The following is a 20,041-nucleotide window of genomic DNA, read 5'->3' as shown; positions in this document are numbered from 1 at the left end:
TTTATGCATGAAATGTGATATCTGTAATCCATTCAATTAGCAAAATTAAGAACTTTGCGTGTCACCCCATCTGAAAGTGTTTTGAGAAGTTCTGAAATGAATGGGATCCAGGGTACACACTTACCTTTAAAAATTGAGGCGTTGCCAAACGAACAGTCGCAACGAAGCAGACCTGCTTTCCGGGGGATGTTCTGTAAGCCCTTGGGACAGCCTCGTCAAAGCCATTGCAAGTGGAGTTAGGCACTAGGTAGGGAAAAAACCAGGACCCAGAGTTATGCCTCGTACAAGATTTGCTCTCCCTGAATATTTTGCACACTTGAAGCACACTAATACTAATTTTATTCAGAGAAGTGCTCTAAAAGCTTTTAAAGCTGATACGCATATATTTAAATCCAAGTCAGTCATGTTAGGCAGAAAGACATCAGAGCTTAACTTCAAGTATGAATCTTACAGGTTAATCCTGATAAAAATAAGGCCAAACCTTATTACAGAGCATAAACCAGCTTTCTGGAAAGAAACCCCATGCATCCAATTGCTCTTTTTTACCACTCACAAGAAAAAAAAATAAAAATGCTGCAGCACGCCTAGCCCGCTGACTTCCATGAGGCAGTGAAAAAAAGTGTTGGGCAAGGGAGGTAGCTGAAGAGAGTTCATCAAGTCATCAGTGGCAAGACACCGGGGCCCGCAGCCAGCAAGGCTTCATCGAGCTAGCAAGAGGCTGCTTGTGATTCTCGGCTGCTGAAGGGTGCCTTCCCCTTCTGCATTAAGGAGAACCGTCCCCAGCCTGCTCAAGTTCTCCTTGTTTTAAAGAAGAGCAAAGAGGACCCCGTGTACGGCACTGGCTTCCAGAGCTGGGCATTTCTGGTGAGTCTGCAGATGGCCTGCTGTCTCCTGAAACACTGGGCAGAAGGAAAAACTGGATGTGATGTGGCTACAGATTTTATGTGGTGGTTTTTTTTTTATCTGCGTCTTTTGTGATCGCACGGCTCGTGTTGCTTTGGGAGCCCACTAGCACCTCCTGCCACAGAGATGCGTTGCCAAAAGACCGTGTTGCCTTAAGCTAGCCCACAGTCCCATGTTAGAATGACATAATGCCAATTCTTCCTCCAAATTCGAGCTGTTTCGAGATGGTAATCCTGCTCCCACAGCAGTGAAAGAAAACTGTGTGCTAAGGTGCAGTGAGAACTGGTCTGACCCATGGGCTCTTGCCCTGCCCAGCCGACTATCTCCCATGGGGGCAGAGAAGGTCCCACCTAGCAGCCAGAGTTCACCAACATGAGTTAATCTAATGCTAATAGGCATTAATGCTAATATGAAACTGTCTTTCCTTACTATTAGGCCCCTATATCCAACTTTATGAAGTTTCCTACAGTTTGGCTCTTCTGCAGAGGACAAAGCAAGGATAAGCATCTCCATTCCTGTGAAAATGAAGAGCTTTGTATCTATCTGGGGAGGACAGCAATTTTTATTCTGGGGTGCTTCTGCACTGGACTTTAGTTCACTAGCATAAATTGTAGAGATGGAAGAAGTCTCAACTTATCACATGTGTTTTTGGAACCCAGTTCAACCTATAAAAAGCCTTAGAATAATGATACATAGCTGATAAGAAGGACAACAGGGTATGAGACAGAAGAAATAAGCACTCTGAGCAGAATTCACACCTGTGATTAACTGATTTAGGCCACTGCATGCAGAATGTATATTGTGCCAAAAAGGGGAAGAAAGATTCCTCATCTGAGAAGGCAGCACAGATATGAACATCCACAGAGATTACAGCCCTCTCTTGCAGTTGAGTCTGGAGGGCATGGCTGGCTGGATATCAAGATAAAAAATATGGGCAAAATTCTCCTCCTTTCACCAGCAAAGCACACTTGCTCTGGGGACTTCCTAGGAATATGTATTCCCGCTCTGCTCCTGGGGTTATGTGCATACATGAGGGCTTCTATGGGATTATTAATACAAGAGGTGGAAAAAAAAGAAGAAAGAGTTAGGAGCTACAGGAAACAGGAGAAGCCTGATTAAAGAGTTATTGGTTCTTCTCTGATATGATTATTTTGTGCAAGTCTTTTGATTTCTGTAGTCGGTCCTGTTTAAGAATGAATGGGATAGCTACAAACCCACATTAAGGACAATGTAAAAAGTTACTTCCAAGCTTACTACGTAATATGTTGTCACATTTGAAGTCAATGGGGCCATTTCTCTCTGTAATGGCCAAGTTCAGTTTGCAGGCTGGGCTCAAAGATATGAAAATAAGAAACACATTTGGCCTCCGAAGTACAGGTATGATAAGTTAACTTAGTGAACCCACGGGCTTGCAAATGACACCAGCTGCAGAAGAAATGCCCAGTGGAGACTGAGTCGCACCAAAGACAGCGAATGGCTTTTTCATGTCAGCTGTTGGATGCAAACAGCCAGGAGCCTGAGAGTATTCCCTGAAGAGAGCAGAATACATCCCTGAATGCGGCATTCATAATAGCGGATTATATTTCCAAGAGACAAATGCAATACTAAAAGGGCAATAATTATTGTATAGGACAGCTATGTAGTAAATTTGGGATTTCATCACAACATTTGGGAAGGTTGAATTTCGTGGCAGTGAATGAACAAGTCCAAGGAGATGAGACAGAGCTGGCCTGGCTGAAACTCATCCTGTCTTCAAACAGCTACAGTGCCATCTCCATACTCAGCTGCCCCTGACAAAGTTCAAAACACTTAAAGCCTCGATGATGCAGGCAGGTAGCCACCACCTTGAAATGTACGTCTTGATCTGAAAATGACAACTACAGTAACTAAAAGAAAAAAAAAATCCCACATTTGTTTCTGAATTACTTTGTTGCCTGACTTATTTTGTTGGTGTTTGTTCTTTCCACAGCTCTACCAGCATGGCCTGTTTTACTCTGCTCTTGCACCTGGTCAGCAAATTTCAACTTTTTTTGTTGATAAATTTTAAAGTGTAGTTAAAAAAAGAGATCATTTCATGAATTTAAAAAAAAATAAATCCTGGTATAATCTTTTAAGCATGCCTTCTGAAAAATCATACTTTATAATTCTTCAAGTCTGTTTAAAAGAAACACACAACATCTTGAAGTAGCGAAGTTCAGTAATGAACTTTCTGAGAGCACCACGGAAAAATAGTGGAGTGGAAAATACAGGATGAAGTCTGAGGCTATGATGATATTAACATTTGTAAGTCAAATACAGGTCTTGGAGTGCTTTTGTCAGAAGGCGCCTGATGAAAATGTTAAGCTGGCTATAAACAGGTGGGCTCAGGTAAGTGAGGGCGTGCGTGTTTCACAATTAAATGATCTAGACAAAATATCTGGAGTATGAAATTAGAAGCTCATGTGACAAAGCTAGATACATAATCAGAAAGGTGAAACAGTGGTCTCATATATATGTTAGCTGATGCTCCTTAGCATGAATTTTAATAGTTTAATAGCTCCTAGAGCTACCACAAAATTCTTTTGCAGAAGAAGTATTAAATTACCTGCAAATATTATATAAGAAGATAGAAAGAAACTGATTTGCCTACACACGGCAAGGGGGTGTGTGTGTGTGTGTGTGTGTGTGTGTGGTTGTTGTTGTTATTTGGGTTTTTTTTTAAAAAAAAGACCAGGACACTAAGGACAAGATGTTAAAAATAAGTAATATATATAAGGAACCAAGCCTTTAACTACCATAGACAAAAAGATTTTTATCCTTAGGGATACAAGTCATGCCACATGAAATGAATGAAAACATGTTTAAAACCCCCCAGATGCCACATTATTCGGTTAATAATAGTACAGCACTCAGTTGCTCGGTCATCTTATTTTAACTTAGGATCTTTAAAACATAGTCTTCCTACAGCAGCAAACCTCTCATTTATACCATTTGAAAGAAGAAATCCTTCCTATTTTGTCAGTAGATGTTAATGTTTAAGGAACCAGTCTTAGTGACTGTCAAACTGAACACTGATTTCAAAAAATACAAGCCAAACAGACCAGAATAAAATCAAGAGATTGTTTCATATAAATAAATTCAGACCACAGATAAACAGGATATTCAGCAATTAGTAGATATATAATGAAGAAATCTACTGTGGTAGTGGCAAGCCGGACTGCACTCAGTAGCTTCGGACGAGTGACAGTGATGGTGTCCACACATCACTTGTGTACTTTGACCTCCTCTCTCCCTCTCCTGTTTCTCCCCTCGCCATCCTCTGTTGATACGAATCCCAAGTAAATTCTTTAGGACAGGAATGGTGCCTTTTTTCTTAAGTGCCCATAGAGAGCCCGGCATAAGTGCTGCAGATTGCTAGCTGCAGCTTCTACAATATTGTTAATAGTAAATAATAATATGTGGCTGTCGGTTCTGATCAAAACATTCATTTCAGTTTGAGTTATTCTTGTTATCAGATGTTTCTGCATATGCTTATGGAGGCTCAAGATCAATGTATCTTCTATATAAATCTGTTTATTTCTTTTAAAAAGGAATTCAGATTGAATTAATTGTTCTGGGAGTGAAAAGATTCTTTTTCCTCCCCAGCATAATAATTTTCTTGAAGGTTATTCTTATCTCTAAGAGATGTATCAGCTAACAGTAGAGTATCTGCTATTATTATCATCCAGTAACCAGATACTTCCTGAGTTTCCATGTAATTGGGAACAAAAATGCACAATTTTGAATTCCACTATAATATTTAATTATATTACTTGATCAGGAACTCTTTTGACATAACAGTTATCTCCTCCTTTAAGAGAAAAACTTCAGGCATTTTGGATGAAAGGACGGATCTGCTGCTTTAAAGATGCTGGTGGTCCTTTTTTATATTTTGAAAGGCAGGACTCTGGCTATGTCCCTTTCAGGAATTTTTAAGCAAGTATGTCACCTCAGAAAGAGGATACCACAGCCAATATTTGGTTATATAATTATGAGAGTTCTTTCTCTGTTTACAAACGTACAAACAATTTTCACAGGAGGGATAAATCCAGCCTTATCTTTTCTTATCAGAGTGAGCTATTAAGCAGCTTTGTAAAATAATTTATTCTCAATTTGACATTTTATACCAGGAGCTAAGCATTTCCTTGCATTTTTTTTGGAGGGTTATCTTTAATACTTGCCTCCCCCCTCAGCCCTCAGGCCAAACTGGATGGGAGTGACTGCGTTATTCATTGGTGATGCTGACATGACTCTGCCCCTTATCAGGTACTACTGGCCAACAGGTACAGCGGTGGTACTCGGCTCCCTCAGATGTTTGCATATATTCATCTCTCTTGTTAAAATCTGGACTATAGGGCCAGAACCTGAAATATATAAAATATTGGAAAGAGTTCCTATTTGCAAATTAAAAAGAACCCTTTTGCAAGTTGGCATTTCTCATAGAAGCAAAGAGGGAACTCCACCTTCCTCTTCTGAGTGGCCCCTGCGCCACCTCCCCTCCTCTCAAGGGACTACTGAGTCTTCATGTCAGGTTACAGTCCTGCTTTTCTCATTGAAGCTTAATTAATGATGATTATATAATCCTCCCAAATGGCAAATCAAATCTCTTGTATTTGATTTAGCACAGCCAGTGACTCATGCAGTCACTCTGCACAGCTTGCGTTGCTGTTTCGCTGGTCGGCGGCTCTCGCTTGGGCACAGCTAATGCGAGGGCGGTTCGCTCATGTGCAGGCGACTCGTGTCACATCCCCGGTGTAGATACAGCTGCAGAATTGTCCTTGCAGCAGGGGTTACAGAGTGTGGCCTCCTGCACATCATTCCTGGGACCAGCCCAAGCTGCTAACGCTGGCACTGGGCTGTGCAGCTCCTCTAGCCTCCAGCTATAGCTAAGCCCAGGAGCTCTAGGGACCGTGATCTTCTGAAAGACTGAACACACGCCGTGAGCTATGTGAACTTTCCTGAGCAATATCTGGGGCTTGCACATGCATGTCTCTGCCCCTTCTTGGGTGGGGGAAAGGTGCCAGTGACTGCTCCTCTGAGGGAGTAGCATGGGTTCAATGTAGGTTGTGCATGATCTGGCTCCCTGATGGCAATCTTGGTGACAAGTCACCTTGGGAGATATCAGGTATTTGTTCTACTTTTAGCAGAAAAAAAATTCTCTTTGGCATCTCAGTACGATGGCCTTTAAAGCCCCAGAGCTCCCACTAAAGTTAGGGAGAGCAGCTAAGCCCCTAACTGGCTTTCTAAGCCTTATTCCTTCAAATTAATCCATTCAAACCCATCCCTATATGATGTTCTCAGCCATAAGTCACAATGCGATTAACGGAGAAGGTACAAGGGAGGAGGGAAGGGGGGTAAAGTCGCTGGGACCCCAGCATGCATCACCCCCTTCCCCCAAGCACCGCCATTACATGAGCAATGAGCAAGGTTAAGTGAGAAGGAAAGGTGAGAGATTCGTTAGGACTGTGGCTGCCCTGACCCTGCATTAATGAGAATGGAATAGTTAAGTATCCTGATGGGACCCTGATGGGATACAGCCCGCCCAGGGACAAAAGAGCCTCCCCAGCCACGGGGGCTCTGGCATCCCTGCGGCAGGAAGGCGCAGGCAGGGTGGACTCAGAGTACGTTCAGCAAACTGATGGAAACAAAGGTAGGATTTGGCGTCGGGCAGCTAAAAAGGAACGGCAGAGAGATTTGTATTTAGAGAAGAACATCCTGTATCAGTCTCCCATGTGTAAAAACATGCTCGCACTTCCACTGCTGTGAAAAGCTACAGGGAAAAGCATTCTTGAATACATTCATACGGAAAGTCTCCTGCTAATTAAGCTTAATTTGCAATTTCTGTCTTTTTCCCCCCACAGTATGCTTGGCTAACTCTTTTCTTATCTTTAGCTTAGCCTCCTTCCTCCACAAACACCTCCGAAAAGCAGGATTTGGGGCCAGTTGATCCTACGCAGGTAGGACGAGTGCTGCCCTGTGAGTGACAGGTCTCTCCTCTGCCACCCTTCCCACCACTGTCTTTCTCCCCCGCTTGGCCTCACACCCAGAGTTGGCTGGAGAACAGGTATTTATTTAATGGGAAGAAAAAGAGAGCAATTACTGGCAGGTCTGGCAGGTGATAGACCTGGGGTGTGTGGGCTGGGGGGGACGGTACCCGACAACGGGGCACCCCGGGGCGTGGGGGGCTGAGCAGATGCAGGAACCCAGCACACCACCGCACCCATCAGATGCTTGAAGGTGTCTGTACGGCAAGTCCCTGCGCCAAAGCACAGCTGCTTGCCCCCAGCCCCGGGGCTGGAAAGCTGCCCCAAGGGTGGCTGCATTCCTACAGTGCTCACTTGAGCTGATGTCCCCCATGCCTTGCTCAGGGTGCGGCGGGCTGACACAAGAAGCCGGTGGGGCTAACAACAGCTGCTTTGGAGGTTTGCACCCTCCTCCGGCTGCTCGCTCTGTCCTTGGCCCAAGGTTACCAGCTCCCAAGCAGAGTTTGCTGCTGCTACATCACGAGTCAGGTGCACTTGCTTCCACCTTTGCAGCTGAATTAGGAGTCAGGCTGATGGGGGGGCAGAAGGGGCCATGGGGGTGACCTCTGGCCAAGGGGGAGCACCGCTGGCGACACTTGTGTCTTGCACTGGTGAAGGAAGTATTTCCACCAGGCTCTGCACTGAACTGGGGAAACTAGTCAGGATGGGCAAGCTGCTGTCCTGCGATGGGGAGAGGGGAAGGGGGCCAGGAGGCACCATCTCACAGAGCGGGAGCAAGGGCCGTCCCCTCCCTACTGACCGATGGGTCAGACTGCAGCAGAGATGGGAAGAAATTGGAAGAGACAAAATAAAGTGGAAGATTTCGAGAAAGGTGGCACAAAGGAAAAAAAAAAAAATGAAGCAGAAAGCACATGTCCTATTAGAAAGCTATAAGCTAGGGTCTTTGGAAAACGATTTGGTGTCTTCTGAAATCAATATGTTCCCATTTAGTTTATATGCATTAGCCTAGGGAAGATATCTGTAATGCAAGTTTTATCTTTCTCCTGAGAAATAGCCAGTGATACAAATGCTGCAGTATGAAATTCTAACGGGTAAGAGGGCAATATTAAGGTCACGCCAAAATAAAAGGCTGAAAATCCTTGAAGAAAATGGATCAGAAATTCCCCTGGTAGAAATGTATCCTTATGAGTCAGCACCTGAAATCCGGTTTCTGCTCTAAAAAACAGAACAGCTTGGTGTGCGCGTCTGTCAGGCAGCCGCATTTCGCTTCATTCAAACTAGAAAGCACACAGGCAGTTACATTTTTTTATACAAATAAAGCCTCAAATCAGATGGCACCAAACAAGAAATACATATCTCCATCCTGCACATCGGTTTCTATTCTAGTCATGTGGAGCAAGAGCAGAAAGTTAAACGGGGACAGGGACATTTTTTTTCGCAGTGTGGCGTGCGGTTTTTGGAAAGCACGGTGGGGAATTTTTTTGCTGAGGGTGACCTATTTGGAACAATACCAGCAACTTTGGAAATGCCACTCTGGAGTTCAATCAGGCAAGTAACTAAAGCAAACTTGGGCAGGCAGGAGAAGGGAAAGTAATAAAAGAGTATTTCATTTCTGACACTAATGGCCGTGCAGCAATCTGTTTGTTAGGGAAGGGGCAATGTGGAAATCTGCTCTTCATCCCCTAAAAGATGGTTTCCCTAGACTGACTGTGGTGCATTAGTGACTCTGCTGGCTGTATTTCTTTCCTTTTGGGTCTTTTTTTGTTTGTTTTGTTTTGTTTTCGGAGAGTATTGGGTTCTGCAGTGCTGGAGAGGAACGTGACATGGCAGCTGGAGAGGGAGGCGGGTGGAAGTGTCCTCGGCCACTCCTATGCCAGCGGCAGCGTGGGGCCGTGGGTGCCGGCGCTCAAGTACGTGGTGCTGCCGCCCTTCCCCAAAATTTTGCGGAGAAGGGTGAGAGAGCAGATTTGGCAGGTTGTTAGTTTTGGCAGAGAATTCATGTTTAAGGTAAGCCAGCAGTAAGGTAGCAAGCTTATTATTTAGCTAATAGGTGCAGTCTTAGCACACAGTATTAGTGAGCACAAACAAACTCTCCTCAGAACCGGTCATTATCTGCAAACTTACCCAGAGTCCAGGATCACCGCTAACAAGTGAAGGGCAGTAACAAAAGCAACTAACATAGTTTCACTCTTCATAGGTATGTGTCCAGCTATTGCAAATCAGCTGCGAGATCCGTGCGAAGCAAAATTTACCCCGTAATGTTAAAAATAGTCCTTTCAGTTAAAAGCCTGTCTTGTTCAATGGAGCAATACTTATATTTTATTTTACACAGCTAAAGTAACATTTATACAACAATTAAAGCTTACCATTGCTGTAAGACCGAAAATTTCCTACAAATTTTATGTATTCATATGTTGGAAATTCCTTTGGGTTCAAACTTCCTCTCAGAAGATGACAATAAAACTCTAGTTCATTGTCAGCTGGATTGTTAAAAGAAGAAGAAGAAGAAATAAATATACTATTTAAGCTAAACACAACCAACGGTGTCTTCCAACCCCAATCTTGCAACTGGCAGCACTAGAGCAGCTTGTTACCACTCAGAGTCCTATACATACACCTCTGTGCTACACATTGCAGGATGAGAGCCTCTGCAAGGCATCGCCCTGCAGGGATGCGGGTTGCTCAGTGCTGTGCAGAGGCAGAGGTCTGCCCGTGGCTCAGCGACAGCCGTCGGGACTCACAGGGCCTTCCCTTACACCACCTTCATCGCAGGAGTTACGCTGCCATAGCATCGGTGTAGCGAACGAGAGAAGCAGATCCTTCATTTATAGCTTTTTTTTTTTTTTTCTATTTAGGCTTTTCATGACTCACAGCTGTTCTACATCTTGTGTTGGAAAACTATGCCTAATTACCTCAAAATATCTATTAAATTAACTTTGGCATATTAGCTATCAGCTGCAGGTTTTGTATATACAGTAAATTAAGCAGCTGTAAGTCTTACATTATCGTGTGTTTTCTGGTTTCCTACGTCTTACCTCCTAGAGTGAATAAGGACGAGGCAAGTAAAAGCGTTTTTAAGAAAAACAAAATTCAATTTGAAAAAGAATTACAATGATTTTACAGATACTTTTCAACTATATGCAAACCAAAGGTATGTGACATTTGCATATCTCTGAACAGCATCTCACTTGAGCAGGCTGAAATATCAATTAAGATGTGATTTGTCTCAGGTGAACTCTCAGTTTCCATCGGCTAACCTATTTTCCTTAGCTGTCTCAAAAGATACGATATTTAATAATTAACATAACTGCAAGTAGTCTCAGCCTAGTAAAACAAAGGCAAAGCGTTTCATTTAAAAATAGGACCAAAGGGTCATTCCAGGTGGCGAGATCTTTTTAAAAGGCGATGAACCTAAGTTTTATATTGTACATCACATAAAAAACTCTTTCTGTGAGAAAACTTTTATCCTGCCTGTGCTTTTTCATTTACTGGGGAAGATAAAATAAAACTTACTTTTTAGGTAATCCGATGAGGCAGAATCCGTCATAAGCATACAAGAAGATAACATCTTATAAATTTCTGAATGTTCCTGTTCTGGGAGGAAATTTAATAAATTCTGATCCAAGACATCACACTGCAAAGAAAAAGAACCTTTGAGAAAAACAGAAACAGCAGAACGAGCAGAGATGCGCAGCCACGTGGCTACGAAGCCTGTGGCAGCTGACAGGAGTTTTCCCGTTGATTTCCTGGGATTCCTGACAAAGCCAAAACCAGGGGGGGACTGCTGGGCAAACCGAGTGGGTGCTTCTCCATGGGCTGGTTCTCTGCTTAATTCTCCACGCTCCAGCCCCCGGGTGTCTCCAGCCCCATGGTCAGCTGGCACGAACCTGAAGTCGAGGTACTGACATTTGGGAGCGGGAAGAGGAGATGGATTTGTGCAAAAGGCCATGACCGGCCCAGGGTGGAGAAGATGAAGAGTCTGTCACAGGGTTGCCAAGAGGAAAGTCTCACTGTGTTCAGCAAGGTGACTAACCTAGCGCTAGAAGAGCGTACCCGAAAGGAAGTCCTGAGATAAAGTGACCCTCTAATGGCATTGACTGACATCCATCCCCCTGGAGACTACCCCGGGCTGAGCTGGCACACTGACACAGCTTCGTGCGTCGTCAGAGCAGCTGCTATCTGACTGTTGAAAATGTGTTAGCCCTGTATGAGACTGGCGAGTTATTAATCATCATCATTTATTTATGTATTTACTTAAGATTGTGCTTTGGTTTCCCTTTGCTTTCCACCCAAGCCTGCTGTTCTGTACGGACTTCGTGTTTAGAGTGGTGATGCATTGAGTATACTTTGAAAATCAGAGTGCTACGCTTTATACGCCTATCTTGATGCAATAATATATTACTTTATTCAGTTATAAGTTTTTATTACATGTGCTCATTACTTGAATATTCCTTTCGTGATCAATACTTGAAAATTATTTTTGTGACTTTAGAGTATACCTTATTAATATGCATCCTACTGATACAGTATGTGATTAAGTTTTTATAGATATGTATTTATACATACATTACGTTTATATCATGTATCTATATATTTATTTTATACAGACACACGTATCTATATACACACACATTATATTTATATTTACACAAAATGCATTACATTCTTCATGTAATTTGGGGCATATGAAGAAAGAACACCTGATGGAAACAGCAGTGGTGAGTCCTGTTCAAGGCTTATGGTACAATCTCAGAAAAGTAATTTTTCTTTCTCGTTCCTTTTCTACCTGTAAATGGTAGATAATGATACTTATCCGCCAGTTTCACATAAGTCTCATGGGGGTTAATTAATCTCCCAGCCACTCAGTAGTAGCTGCAGGAGGACTAGATGTGAGCTGTCACCGCTCCTCAAACACTATTGCTTCTTCAGTGACCTGAGGATGTACCACCTTTTGTCTCCATATTGTGACCAAGCTCTGATTCAAAACCTATTATCGGTTCTGCAGTGTCATTTCCGTTTAAGGTGACAGCTGCAGAGGCCTGTGACTACGTCTGTGGTGGGAGACTTTTGTTCCACACACCCCTCAGAGCAACCTCCTGCCATGAGCACCAGCTATTCAGTGATTTGCAAGTCCTGGCATTTATAGTTCTTGCCACCATCATGTACCATATCCCAAATTTAATGTTTGGTTTTCATCTTTTCTGTTAGGGAATGACTTTTTTTTTTTTTTTAATTGCTATGAAAAAAATGATATCTCCTTCTTACTGTGTTTCACAGCTCTTGCCTCCTGCAGAAGCTAGGCACACCTGTAAAGCAGGCATGGAATAGAATTTCTGGATCTCGTATGCATCAAGATTCCAGCAATGTTCATGAATCAATATGTCAATCAAGAATATATCGACAGGTCAAATAGAGAGAAGGAAGCAAATATTCCACAGTCTCACTGGAGCTGTAGAAAATGCCAGGCAAGCTATTCAGAGCTAATTCTGCACCAGACCCAAAGAGCAGACATCTGGTGCCATGGCAAAAAGGTGACCAGAGGGATGGACAAAATTTGATCGTCACAGAGAAAAATGCATCAGTTGGAGGGAAACAGTTTGCAGCTTTGTCTAATTATTCTAATTATTCTGCAGTGGGCAGTTCTGCCCTGCTGGCAGACACAGCCACAAAGCATTGCTGAATGAGGCAGGCAAAGCGGATAAAAGATAAATTACAGTGACTGTGGGTAGAGTGGTTAGATGAACTACGTTAATGCATATTTATGCTGCTAAGCTTGGAAGCTACTCTGCGCCTTGGAATCTGTGGATCCCGCTAACAGAAACTTCTGAGTATTTACCCCGATAGCTACAGCAGGCAAAGAAACAACAGCTTTGCATACGTGGATGCTGGTCTGTTCTAAAAAAAACACAGAGTAAACTCGCCCCAAGTTCTGCAGTCATTTGATGTATAGCTTAAATATCTGTGCAGTTTCAACAAAACAGCTATACTCCAAAATTGAGCTCCTTCCTCACCTCTTCATTGCTTTCTGGGAGGGTGAGGAGGAAATACGATGAGTTATTCCTGCTGCAGAGAAATAAAGCAGGGGAACTGAGCACCACGGTCACTACAGGAGTGGGAAGGTGGAGGGCTGCAAATGAGATAGGCTTCTTTCCCATCACCCAGAAAAATCAAGACAGCTCTGCACTTGTGTGCTGGGATTTGGCCCCTGTATCAGTCTGTAGATCCTGCACTGGTGCCCAGTGTGACCCTGTGTGTCCTGGATTTTTCCACCCTGATGTTTAAGTTAAAGGCTCAACACAGCAAAGCAGCTGCCTGAGCTTCTCCAGGGAGCCTCTGGGGAGAAAGAGCCCCCCCCACCAGGAGAAGCTCAGCCCTGCCAGGGACCTCCTGCCTTTGCACAACCACCTCTGCACCAACCCTCGTGGACCACCATGTGGGCAGACGCCCAGCATGGACCCCTTGGCTACGGGACTAAAGCTGGGTGAGATGGTCACCACTCTGCCAGTCCATGAGCAGGTGCAGCACCTTCTGCCTGTGTCCATGGACAGGCAATGTCCATGAGAAAGCTGCATCTCCTCCCGGACGTTGGAACTCTGCTGCTTTAACTGCTTCACCAAGCAAAGCAGGCAAGAAGGGACAGGGAGGACCCTCCTCCAGAGACCTGTGTAGTCTTGGGGTCATAGCGTACCATCTGACCGGCAAATGCTATGAGTTGTGACCAGGTTTCCAGGAGTTCACTTCACTTCAACTATAGTCAATCTTATCATGCGAGCTGAACCTCTCTTTATATCAACCGACCCTAGGAGTAGCCTCCAGATCTTGTCATAACAGACTATTTAGAATTACAACAGAGGAAGTTTGTGTTTGAAGATGCTCCGTGGAACTTAGGGAAGCTGTATTAAAGAGAATTGGATATATTTTCTCACAGCACCAGGGATTTTAATGAAAGAAAATACATCAGATTTCTTGATAGGGGCCCTCAGAGAGCCCTGCTCCACGTTCTGCCCAGTTTTGCTTCCCTTTCAGTGCTCAAAGCAGAAGATTTGCAGAGTATTTTTTACCCCTGCAGCCACAGAGGAGAAAGAATTGGTATTTTGTCCCTCAAACAGTGACTGAATTTAGCTTACAAATAGATCCTGGAGGTAAACAAAATAAGCCACATAGATTTTTCCAGATAGCACTCTGATCAGTTTTAAAACTTAAAAAGACATACGGAAAGGCCAGCGTGGGACTAAAATTCCTGGTGTGCACCTAACTGCACACTCAGCCAGGCCCCTGCCCATGGCCGTAGCGATTTGCAGACCTCAGGCAGGCCGAAGCCTTTATCGCTTGCTCAGTTGCCATCTCTGGGATACAGCCAGTCACCCCGCACGGGTGGGCTGGTGGGGCAGTTGCTAACCATTATCAGCTCCGAGAAGGTCTGTGGGAACTCCTGCTCCACCTCCAGCCCTGGCAGGTTGGTCCCTGGCTTGGGTTGCTATGTGCTGCTTCTGGGCAAATGAAAAATAATGGTCATCCTTGTCTTTGTTTTGGGCAAAGATTATCACACGAGGCATGAATTTGGGAGAGAAAACCAATTTAGTCTCTGATGGCCCAACTCAGGAATTATGAACCCGAACCCATCCATGTTCAGCCAGGGCATAAGGATTTAGGGACAGGGTCTGAAATGTGCCTTCCTGAAGAACGCTACTTTCCCGCAGCAGATCTGCCATCTCCATTAAGAATCAGTATTTGGAAGGCATAGCAATAAAACCCCCAAACCATGAAAGACAAAGCAATTCCATGGAAATCAGTAAGCGTATGAAGACCCAACAGCCTGCATGCAGGACAGGGCTTTCTCTGCCTTTGAAGTGAAGGCAAATGTCAGAAAATAGTCAACTATTGGTTTTCTCAACTGTTGAGGATTAAAGAAAACTGAAATAGATAGATGCAATTTAATCTGTTGTTGCATAGCAATATTCTTGCATTTACCAGGAGCTGCCGCCTTTCATCAAGTTCCTTTCGTCTCAGAAGAAAATAATTTTTGTTCATATTACAGCAAGGTAGTGTGTGTGAAATACATTTGTCTGGGTGGAAAACACAACACGTATTTGGTGAAAAAGTAAAACGAGAGAAAAAGAATTGTAATTTTCCTAAGAACATGGGTAGGGAGGTGGTACAATAACGATTTGGCAGCTATATTTTTCTCCTGGGCATGTATTTATTTGAGACCAAGCTACTAAAAAATGAGCATGAGGATTAATCCTTAATTATTGTGCTATTTCTCCTAGAGCAGCCTTAGCAACGGGAGCAGGGTTCGGAGCAGTCCCTCTCCCCTGCTCCTCCAGCCCAAGCCCGTGCCCGCAGGAGTGACTCCCACAGCAAGACCCAGCAGCCCGCAGATCAAACAAGCCCAACGTGCCGGACCGGAGCACCGAGCATCGGCTCCACCAGCACCTCCCGGGAGCAGGGTGCTCTCCCCTTGGGAAACCACAGCTGAGCTGTGGGGGCAGTTTGGCAGCAGCCTCCAGCTAACTCCCACTCCTCTGAATTCAATGGGGGTTTTGTCCTTTACCTCCCTGGGAGCAGAATAACAAGCTCCTTGCCAGGCTGCCGGTGGCACTGGTGCTATTCTCTGCTAGCTTAGAAATCAGAGATGGAAAAGATCAGATGGGTCACCCTGTCCCTCCCCTGGTCAGAGTATTCCCGCAGAGCTTTTGCCATTCAAGCCGAAGTGCCTCATAGCAACAAAAACCCGAAGGGTATGAATCAGATGGAGAGAGAGCAGAGCTGATAAACAGCAGCGGCCAGCATAATGCAGGGACAAAACCCCTCACTGCATTTTCAGGAAAACACCACCCACCCACCACCCTTTTACGTCTGTTTCTAAAACTGCAGGGCCCAATCCTACGACTTGTAGCAGAGAAGCCAATGCCAGAATTACTCACCGGTAAATGCCCTAGAAGAGGTGTGATGCTGTCGGACACGTAGATGATGCTTCCACCTGTGGTTACTGCTATAATGAAGCCATCTAATGCCTAAGGAAAACAGACAAGCAGAGAGTGCTTTAATAGGAACGAGGGGTGTAAACAGGGCGTCTCATCGCATGTTGATCAAAACAGTTTGACTTCAGCACCATATTGTTATCGAGTTGTAGGAACGTTATCTCAAGTTGCAGAACAGTAATTCTCTGATTTTACAGTCTGATTTAACTTTTACAACACTCTTTGTAGTCTAGTAAAACCTACTATTGAAGCAACAAAGGGCTCACAGGAACATTTCATGTCTCAGTTTTTAAATTAATCACACATTTTAATAATGCAAAATGACTAAGACTGGATCCCTTGGAAGTTATTAAAATGAACATTTGAGCTCTGTGTAAATATCAAAGGACGATGAAAGGATGCTGTCCTATCTCAAAATGGTACTTCTCTGCAAACCCCATAAATCTCAGTTTGTATTAATGTAACGTTGTGTATTACTGGGCTTTCATGTAAGTAAAAGCAATGCAAATGATCAAATAATCCTTAGCCTGAGTTTTAATTGAGTGATTTATTTTAAAGGTCATGGTATTAGATTACTCATTCCAAGAGAAATTCACCCTTCTGCAGAGTTTCTTCCTCACTTCGGTCCCACCTGGCGGTAAGCCCCTTCACTCCTGGGACTGGAGGGGAATGTCAGCCTTATCCCCATCCTCTGCACAGGAGCAATCTCACCTTCCAAATTACTTTCTTCTTTAGTCTCAGCTGCAAAGTTTTGAGCTAAATGTTTTTCAAAGTTAAATAGAGGTAGATTTCCAGATCTAAAGCAACCTACTCTGAGCAGAACCCCTCCAAAAAATTAAGAGTCAAGAGCAGGTGCTCAGAGACTACATCAAACTTCCCAGTTGTAATAGAGGAGCCACTGGTGAAACTCCCAATGCCTTCACGTTGAGCAGGTATGGGTCCTTCCTGTCCGCTCACTGCTGATCTGGAGTCGGTGTTGCCTGCAGTATTTGAGCAGTACGGGCACTGCGAGCATGACTGAATCAGAGCAGAGTTCGACTATGCTCCAGAGACAATACCTGCTCAGGAGACAGGTGTATTGCAAATGGCCTGATCACGGTGACACGGTGTTAGAAAACCTTACTGCAAACCCAGGCATGCCTCCAAGCCAGACTAGCAGTTGATCCTGTGAGCCGCAGCACATCCTTCCCCCCCGCTGACTTCAATAAGGGAAAGAATTCTGAGAACACTGGAAAATGGTAATTGTTTTTCAAAAAAAAAAAAAGAAAAAAGAAAAAAGAAAAAAAGGAAAGCACAAAGCCTTGAATAAAGACACAAACATATGTTCCTTTTTCCAGAGAATGCTGAGCACCCACAACTATTTAAGTCAATGGGAATCTGCTGGTGCTACAATCCTTTGAAAAGCAGGTCAATAACTTATACTCCAGTAGAAGAGCGTGTGTTTAGCATCTCTGAAAACCCTCCAGCTGCTATAGTTAGTTTGATTTTGTTAATCTAAGTGCAGAGAATATGTTTTTCTTTAGTGTAGTACATTCAAGCTGTTTTCTAAAAAAGCATGATAGCTGTTAACCCGTACAAGAGAGCAGTGGTTTTACAAGGCAGCTGGATTGTGCATGTTACTATGGTGAAGGTTGTTGGGTTTTTTTAAAATCAAGTCTTTATTTCATATCCAATGCAAATTATACAAAGTGACTCACATCAGAATTTTGTGGTAAAATCAACTTAGTGTATGCATACATAATTCTATTTTTATTTACTCGCAACTGGTCCTTCCAACATTAAGAGGGCATATCCCTCTCCAAGGATTTCACTACTGCAACAGTCCTAGATGGACAAACAGAGCTTAATACTCAGTCCTATGTAATTTGATGACAGTCTTTTCAGTGGGGTAAGAAAAGGCCATTTTCAGGAAAGCTGATGTATTACTGCAGTCAATTATGCTCTGATTCTTTTGAATCAGTGCTTGAAAAAAACCCCTTCCCATCTTTTAATAACAGGACGAGAAAAACTTCAAGTAGTCTTGTCCAAATGTTAATAAAATAAGATTAGTAGAAAGGCAAAAAAGCAGAGAATGATGAACAGCTGGCTCAACAGGACATCCCAATACCCACTGTTATCTTGAAGGGCATGGAAAATCACAGTAGCAAGAAGGTGATTTATAAGCTGGGAAACTAAAAGCAATTGTTTTAATCTAAAATTGTGTGGCATACAAGTAGAATCAACAAAGACCCAGCCAGTCAAGTCAGCTGCCAATTTATTGCTATCCGAGGGAAATATTTCAGTGCAGACCGAAGGAGTTATGTACGTTAAGTTCCCAATGGGAATCGGGGGTTGTCGGTGCAATGGGAGCAAAGCGACTCTTCACACTGAACCACGGGAGTCTCATCACAACAAACTGCAATGGCCAAGGCACCACCAGCCCCTGGGGACCAGCAACGTGCCCTGGCTTCGTGCCACCCCCGATGCGTCAGGCTGCTCCCCCGGCACCCCTCCCTGCCCGCAGCCAGAGCCCGGATCACACCCCACATTCACGTCATTTGTGGGAGGAGGAGAAGCTTGTTCTGAAAGGACACCGTGGGGCCAGGCAGCCTCCATGTGTTTTGTATGGGAGAAGATCCTTGCTAAAGAAGGTTCTAGCTGTTACTGAGAGAGAAAAATACATTTTAGCAGCTCATTTGCATTTCATCTCGAACCTACATAAATGCCATTGAGTCACCTCCCTTCAAATGCCAGCTAGTGTTAAAAGCACCTATGGTATAATTTAAAAGTAATTTAAAAACTATCATTGCAAAATAACCCTGCTCCCTGTTAGAATAAAAAGTGTTTGATAAGGGCCTGGAAAATCATTGGAGTGGAAGTATTAACTGCATCAACCCAAGAGAAGCTGTCAGGTTTTATCTGCTTGTACAGCACCTAGCACTAGAGGGACGCGACTGTTGCTTTTTAGGTGCTAGTCTTGCATAAATATTAGGTAATAATAGCGCCTTCTAAGAACAGGGGAAAAACTGCCGCGTGCCCTTTTCCTCACCTCTGTTTGTAAAAATAAAATGTAACCTGTGATTTGAATCTCTCCCCTGGATTGCATTTCTTGGGAGTCCCTGCGCAGCTTTGCAGGCTGCGGCAGCACAGCGCAACGGCACCATCGAGAGTGAAAAGCAACACGTGGGGACTCTAATCCCTTGTCCCAGTGACAACTCCGCTTGACGGTCAAATACAGCAGTAGCTGAAACCTCCTCTTTTGGAACCGCAGATGACATTTTATTCTAGATGCATAGGCATTTCCACGACTGCTAGACAAAATTAGGAAAGGGATATATATGCATGTTCACCTCCAACATCAGCTGGGTGAATTCTTCGTTGCTGAGAAATGAAGGCTTCCAGTCCTGCTGAATTTCAGAAATCTCCGTCTGTGCTGAGACTTCTAGACAAATAAAACATTTTGGTTTTTTAAATTCAGAAAACTTGTATCTTGCATGCCTATATATGAGTTGCTATGAAAAGACAGAAGTCCCATTTATATTCAAAAATTGCAGTTTTCAACCATGGATTTTGCATACAGAGACAATAATGACTCTCTAAACTGGGCCTGATCCTGAAATGTTTTCCTCATTTTTAACTCGGCTCAGCTTGAACTGACTTCAGTGGGAGCCTGTATTCACATAGCCATTGGCCTCAATCAGCCTTACGCAGGTATTGATCAAAAGATAAAACCACTTTGCATGAAATTAAAATCAAGGCAAGGATTAGCACGTGTCAAATTGATATTTACATTTTCCAGCTTCAAAATTAGGATGCCAGAGTGAGCTAGGGTTCAGCCTACAGCTTCTGTGCCAAATAGGGGGCATCAAGAAAACCCCTTCAGAGGAACCCCAAAGGGCTGTGACCCCAAACAGCAGAGCTATCGCTCCGTTCTCCAAAATATGAGCGGAAAGTGAGCGTTTGCAGCAGCCTTACACTGCTGCTGCTGCTAACCCCGTGCTCTCCTGTGCGGTACAGGGCAGCCCAGGAGAGGGAACAGAGCGCCAGCGTCTCATCCCAAATCCTGTCCTGTGCTGTCAGCCCATGAGACACCTGGGGAGGTTTTGCCCCGCTGTTGGCCAGTCCTGGTCCGGCAGCAGCCTGGGGATGCTTGCTCCCAGAGAGCTTTCCGTG

At 44.0% G+C, this 20,041-nt stretch overlaps 1 protein-coding gene across 8 annotated transcripts in view; it reads right to left on the bottom strand.

Moving 5' to 3' along the window:
* Positions 1 to 20,041, bottom strand: part of NPAS2 (neuronal PAS domain protein 2) — a 105,882-nt gene that overhangs the window by 25,721 nt on the left and 60,120 nt on the right. For 7 of the 8 annotated variants that reach the window (XR_008575524.1, XR_008575523.1, XM_054813797.1 and 4 more), the window contains 5 exons: positions 19,219 to 19,310; positions 15,833 to 15,922; positions 10,419 to 10,539; positions 9,272 to 9,385; positions 125 to 243 (listed from right to left, as the gene is read on the bottom strand). Coding sequence is in view for 6 of the 8 variants with exons in the window: in XM_054813797.1 (XP_054669772.1) it covers positions 125 to 243; positions 9,272 to 9,385; positions 10,419 to 10,539; positions 15,833 to 15,922; positions 19,219 to 19,310 (536 nt within the window). In the remaining 2 variants the exon portion in view is untranslated. The remainder of the gene's footprint in view (positions 1 to 124; positions 244 to 9,271; positions 9,386 to 10,418; positions 10,540 to 15,832; positions 15,923 to 19,218; positions 19,311 to 20,041) is intronic. The other variant, XM_054813753.1, reaches the window with a different exon arrangement.

This window comes from Grus americana, chromosome 1 (assembly GCF_028858705.1).
Source record: "Grus americana isolate bGruAme1 chromosome 1, bGruAme1.mat, whole genome shotgun sequence".
NCBI lineage: Eukaryota > Metazoa > Chordata > Aves > Gruiformes > Gruidae > Grus > Grus americana.
Note: the sequence above shows the minus strand (reverse complement) of the source record. Positions and strands in the feature narration are given on the sequence as shown.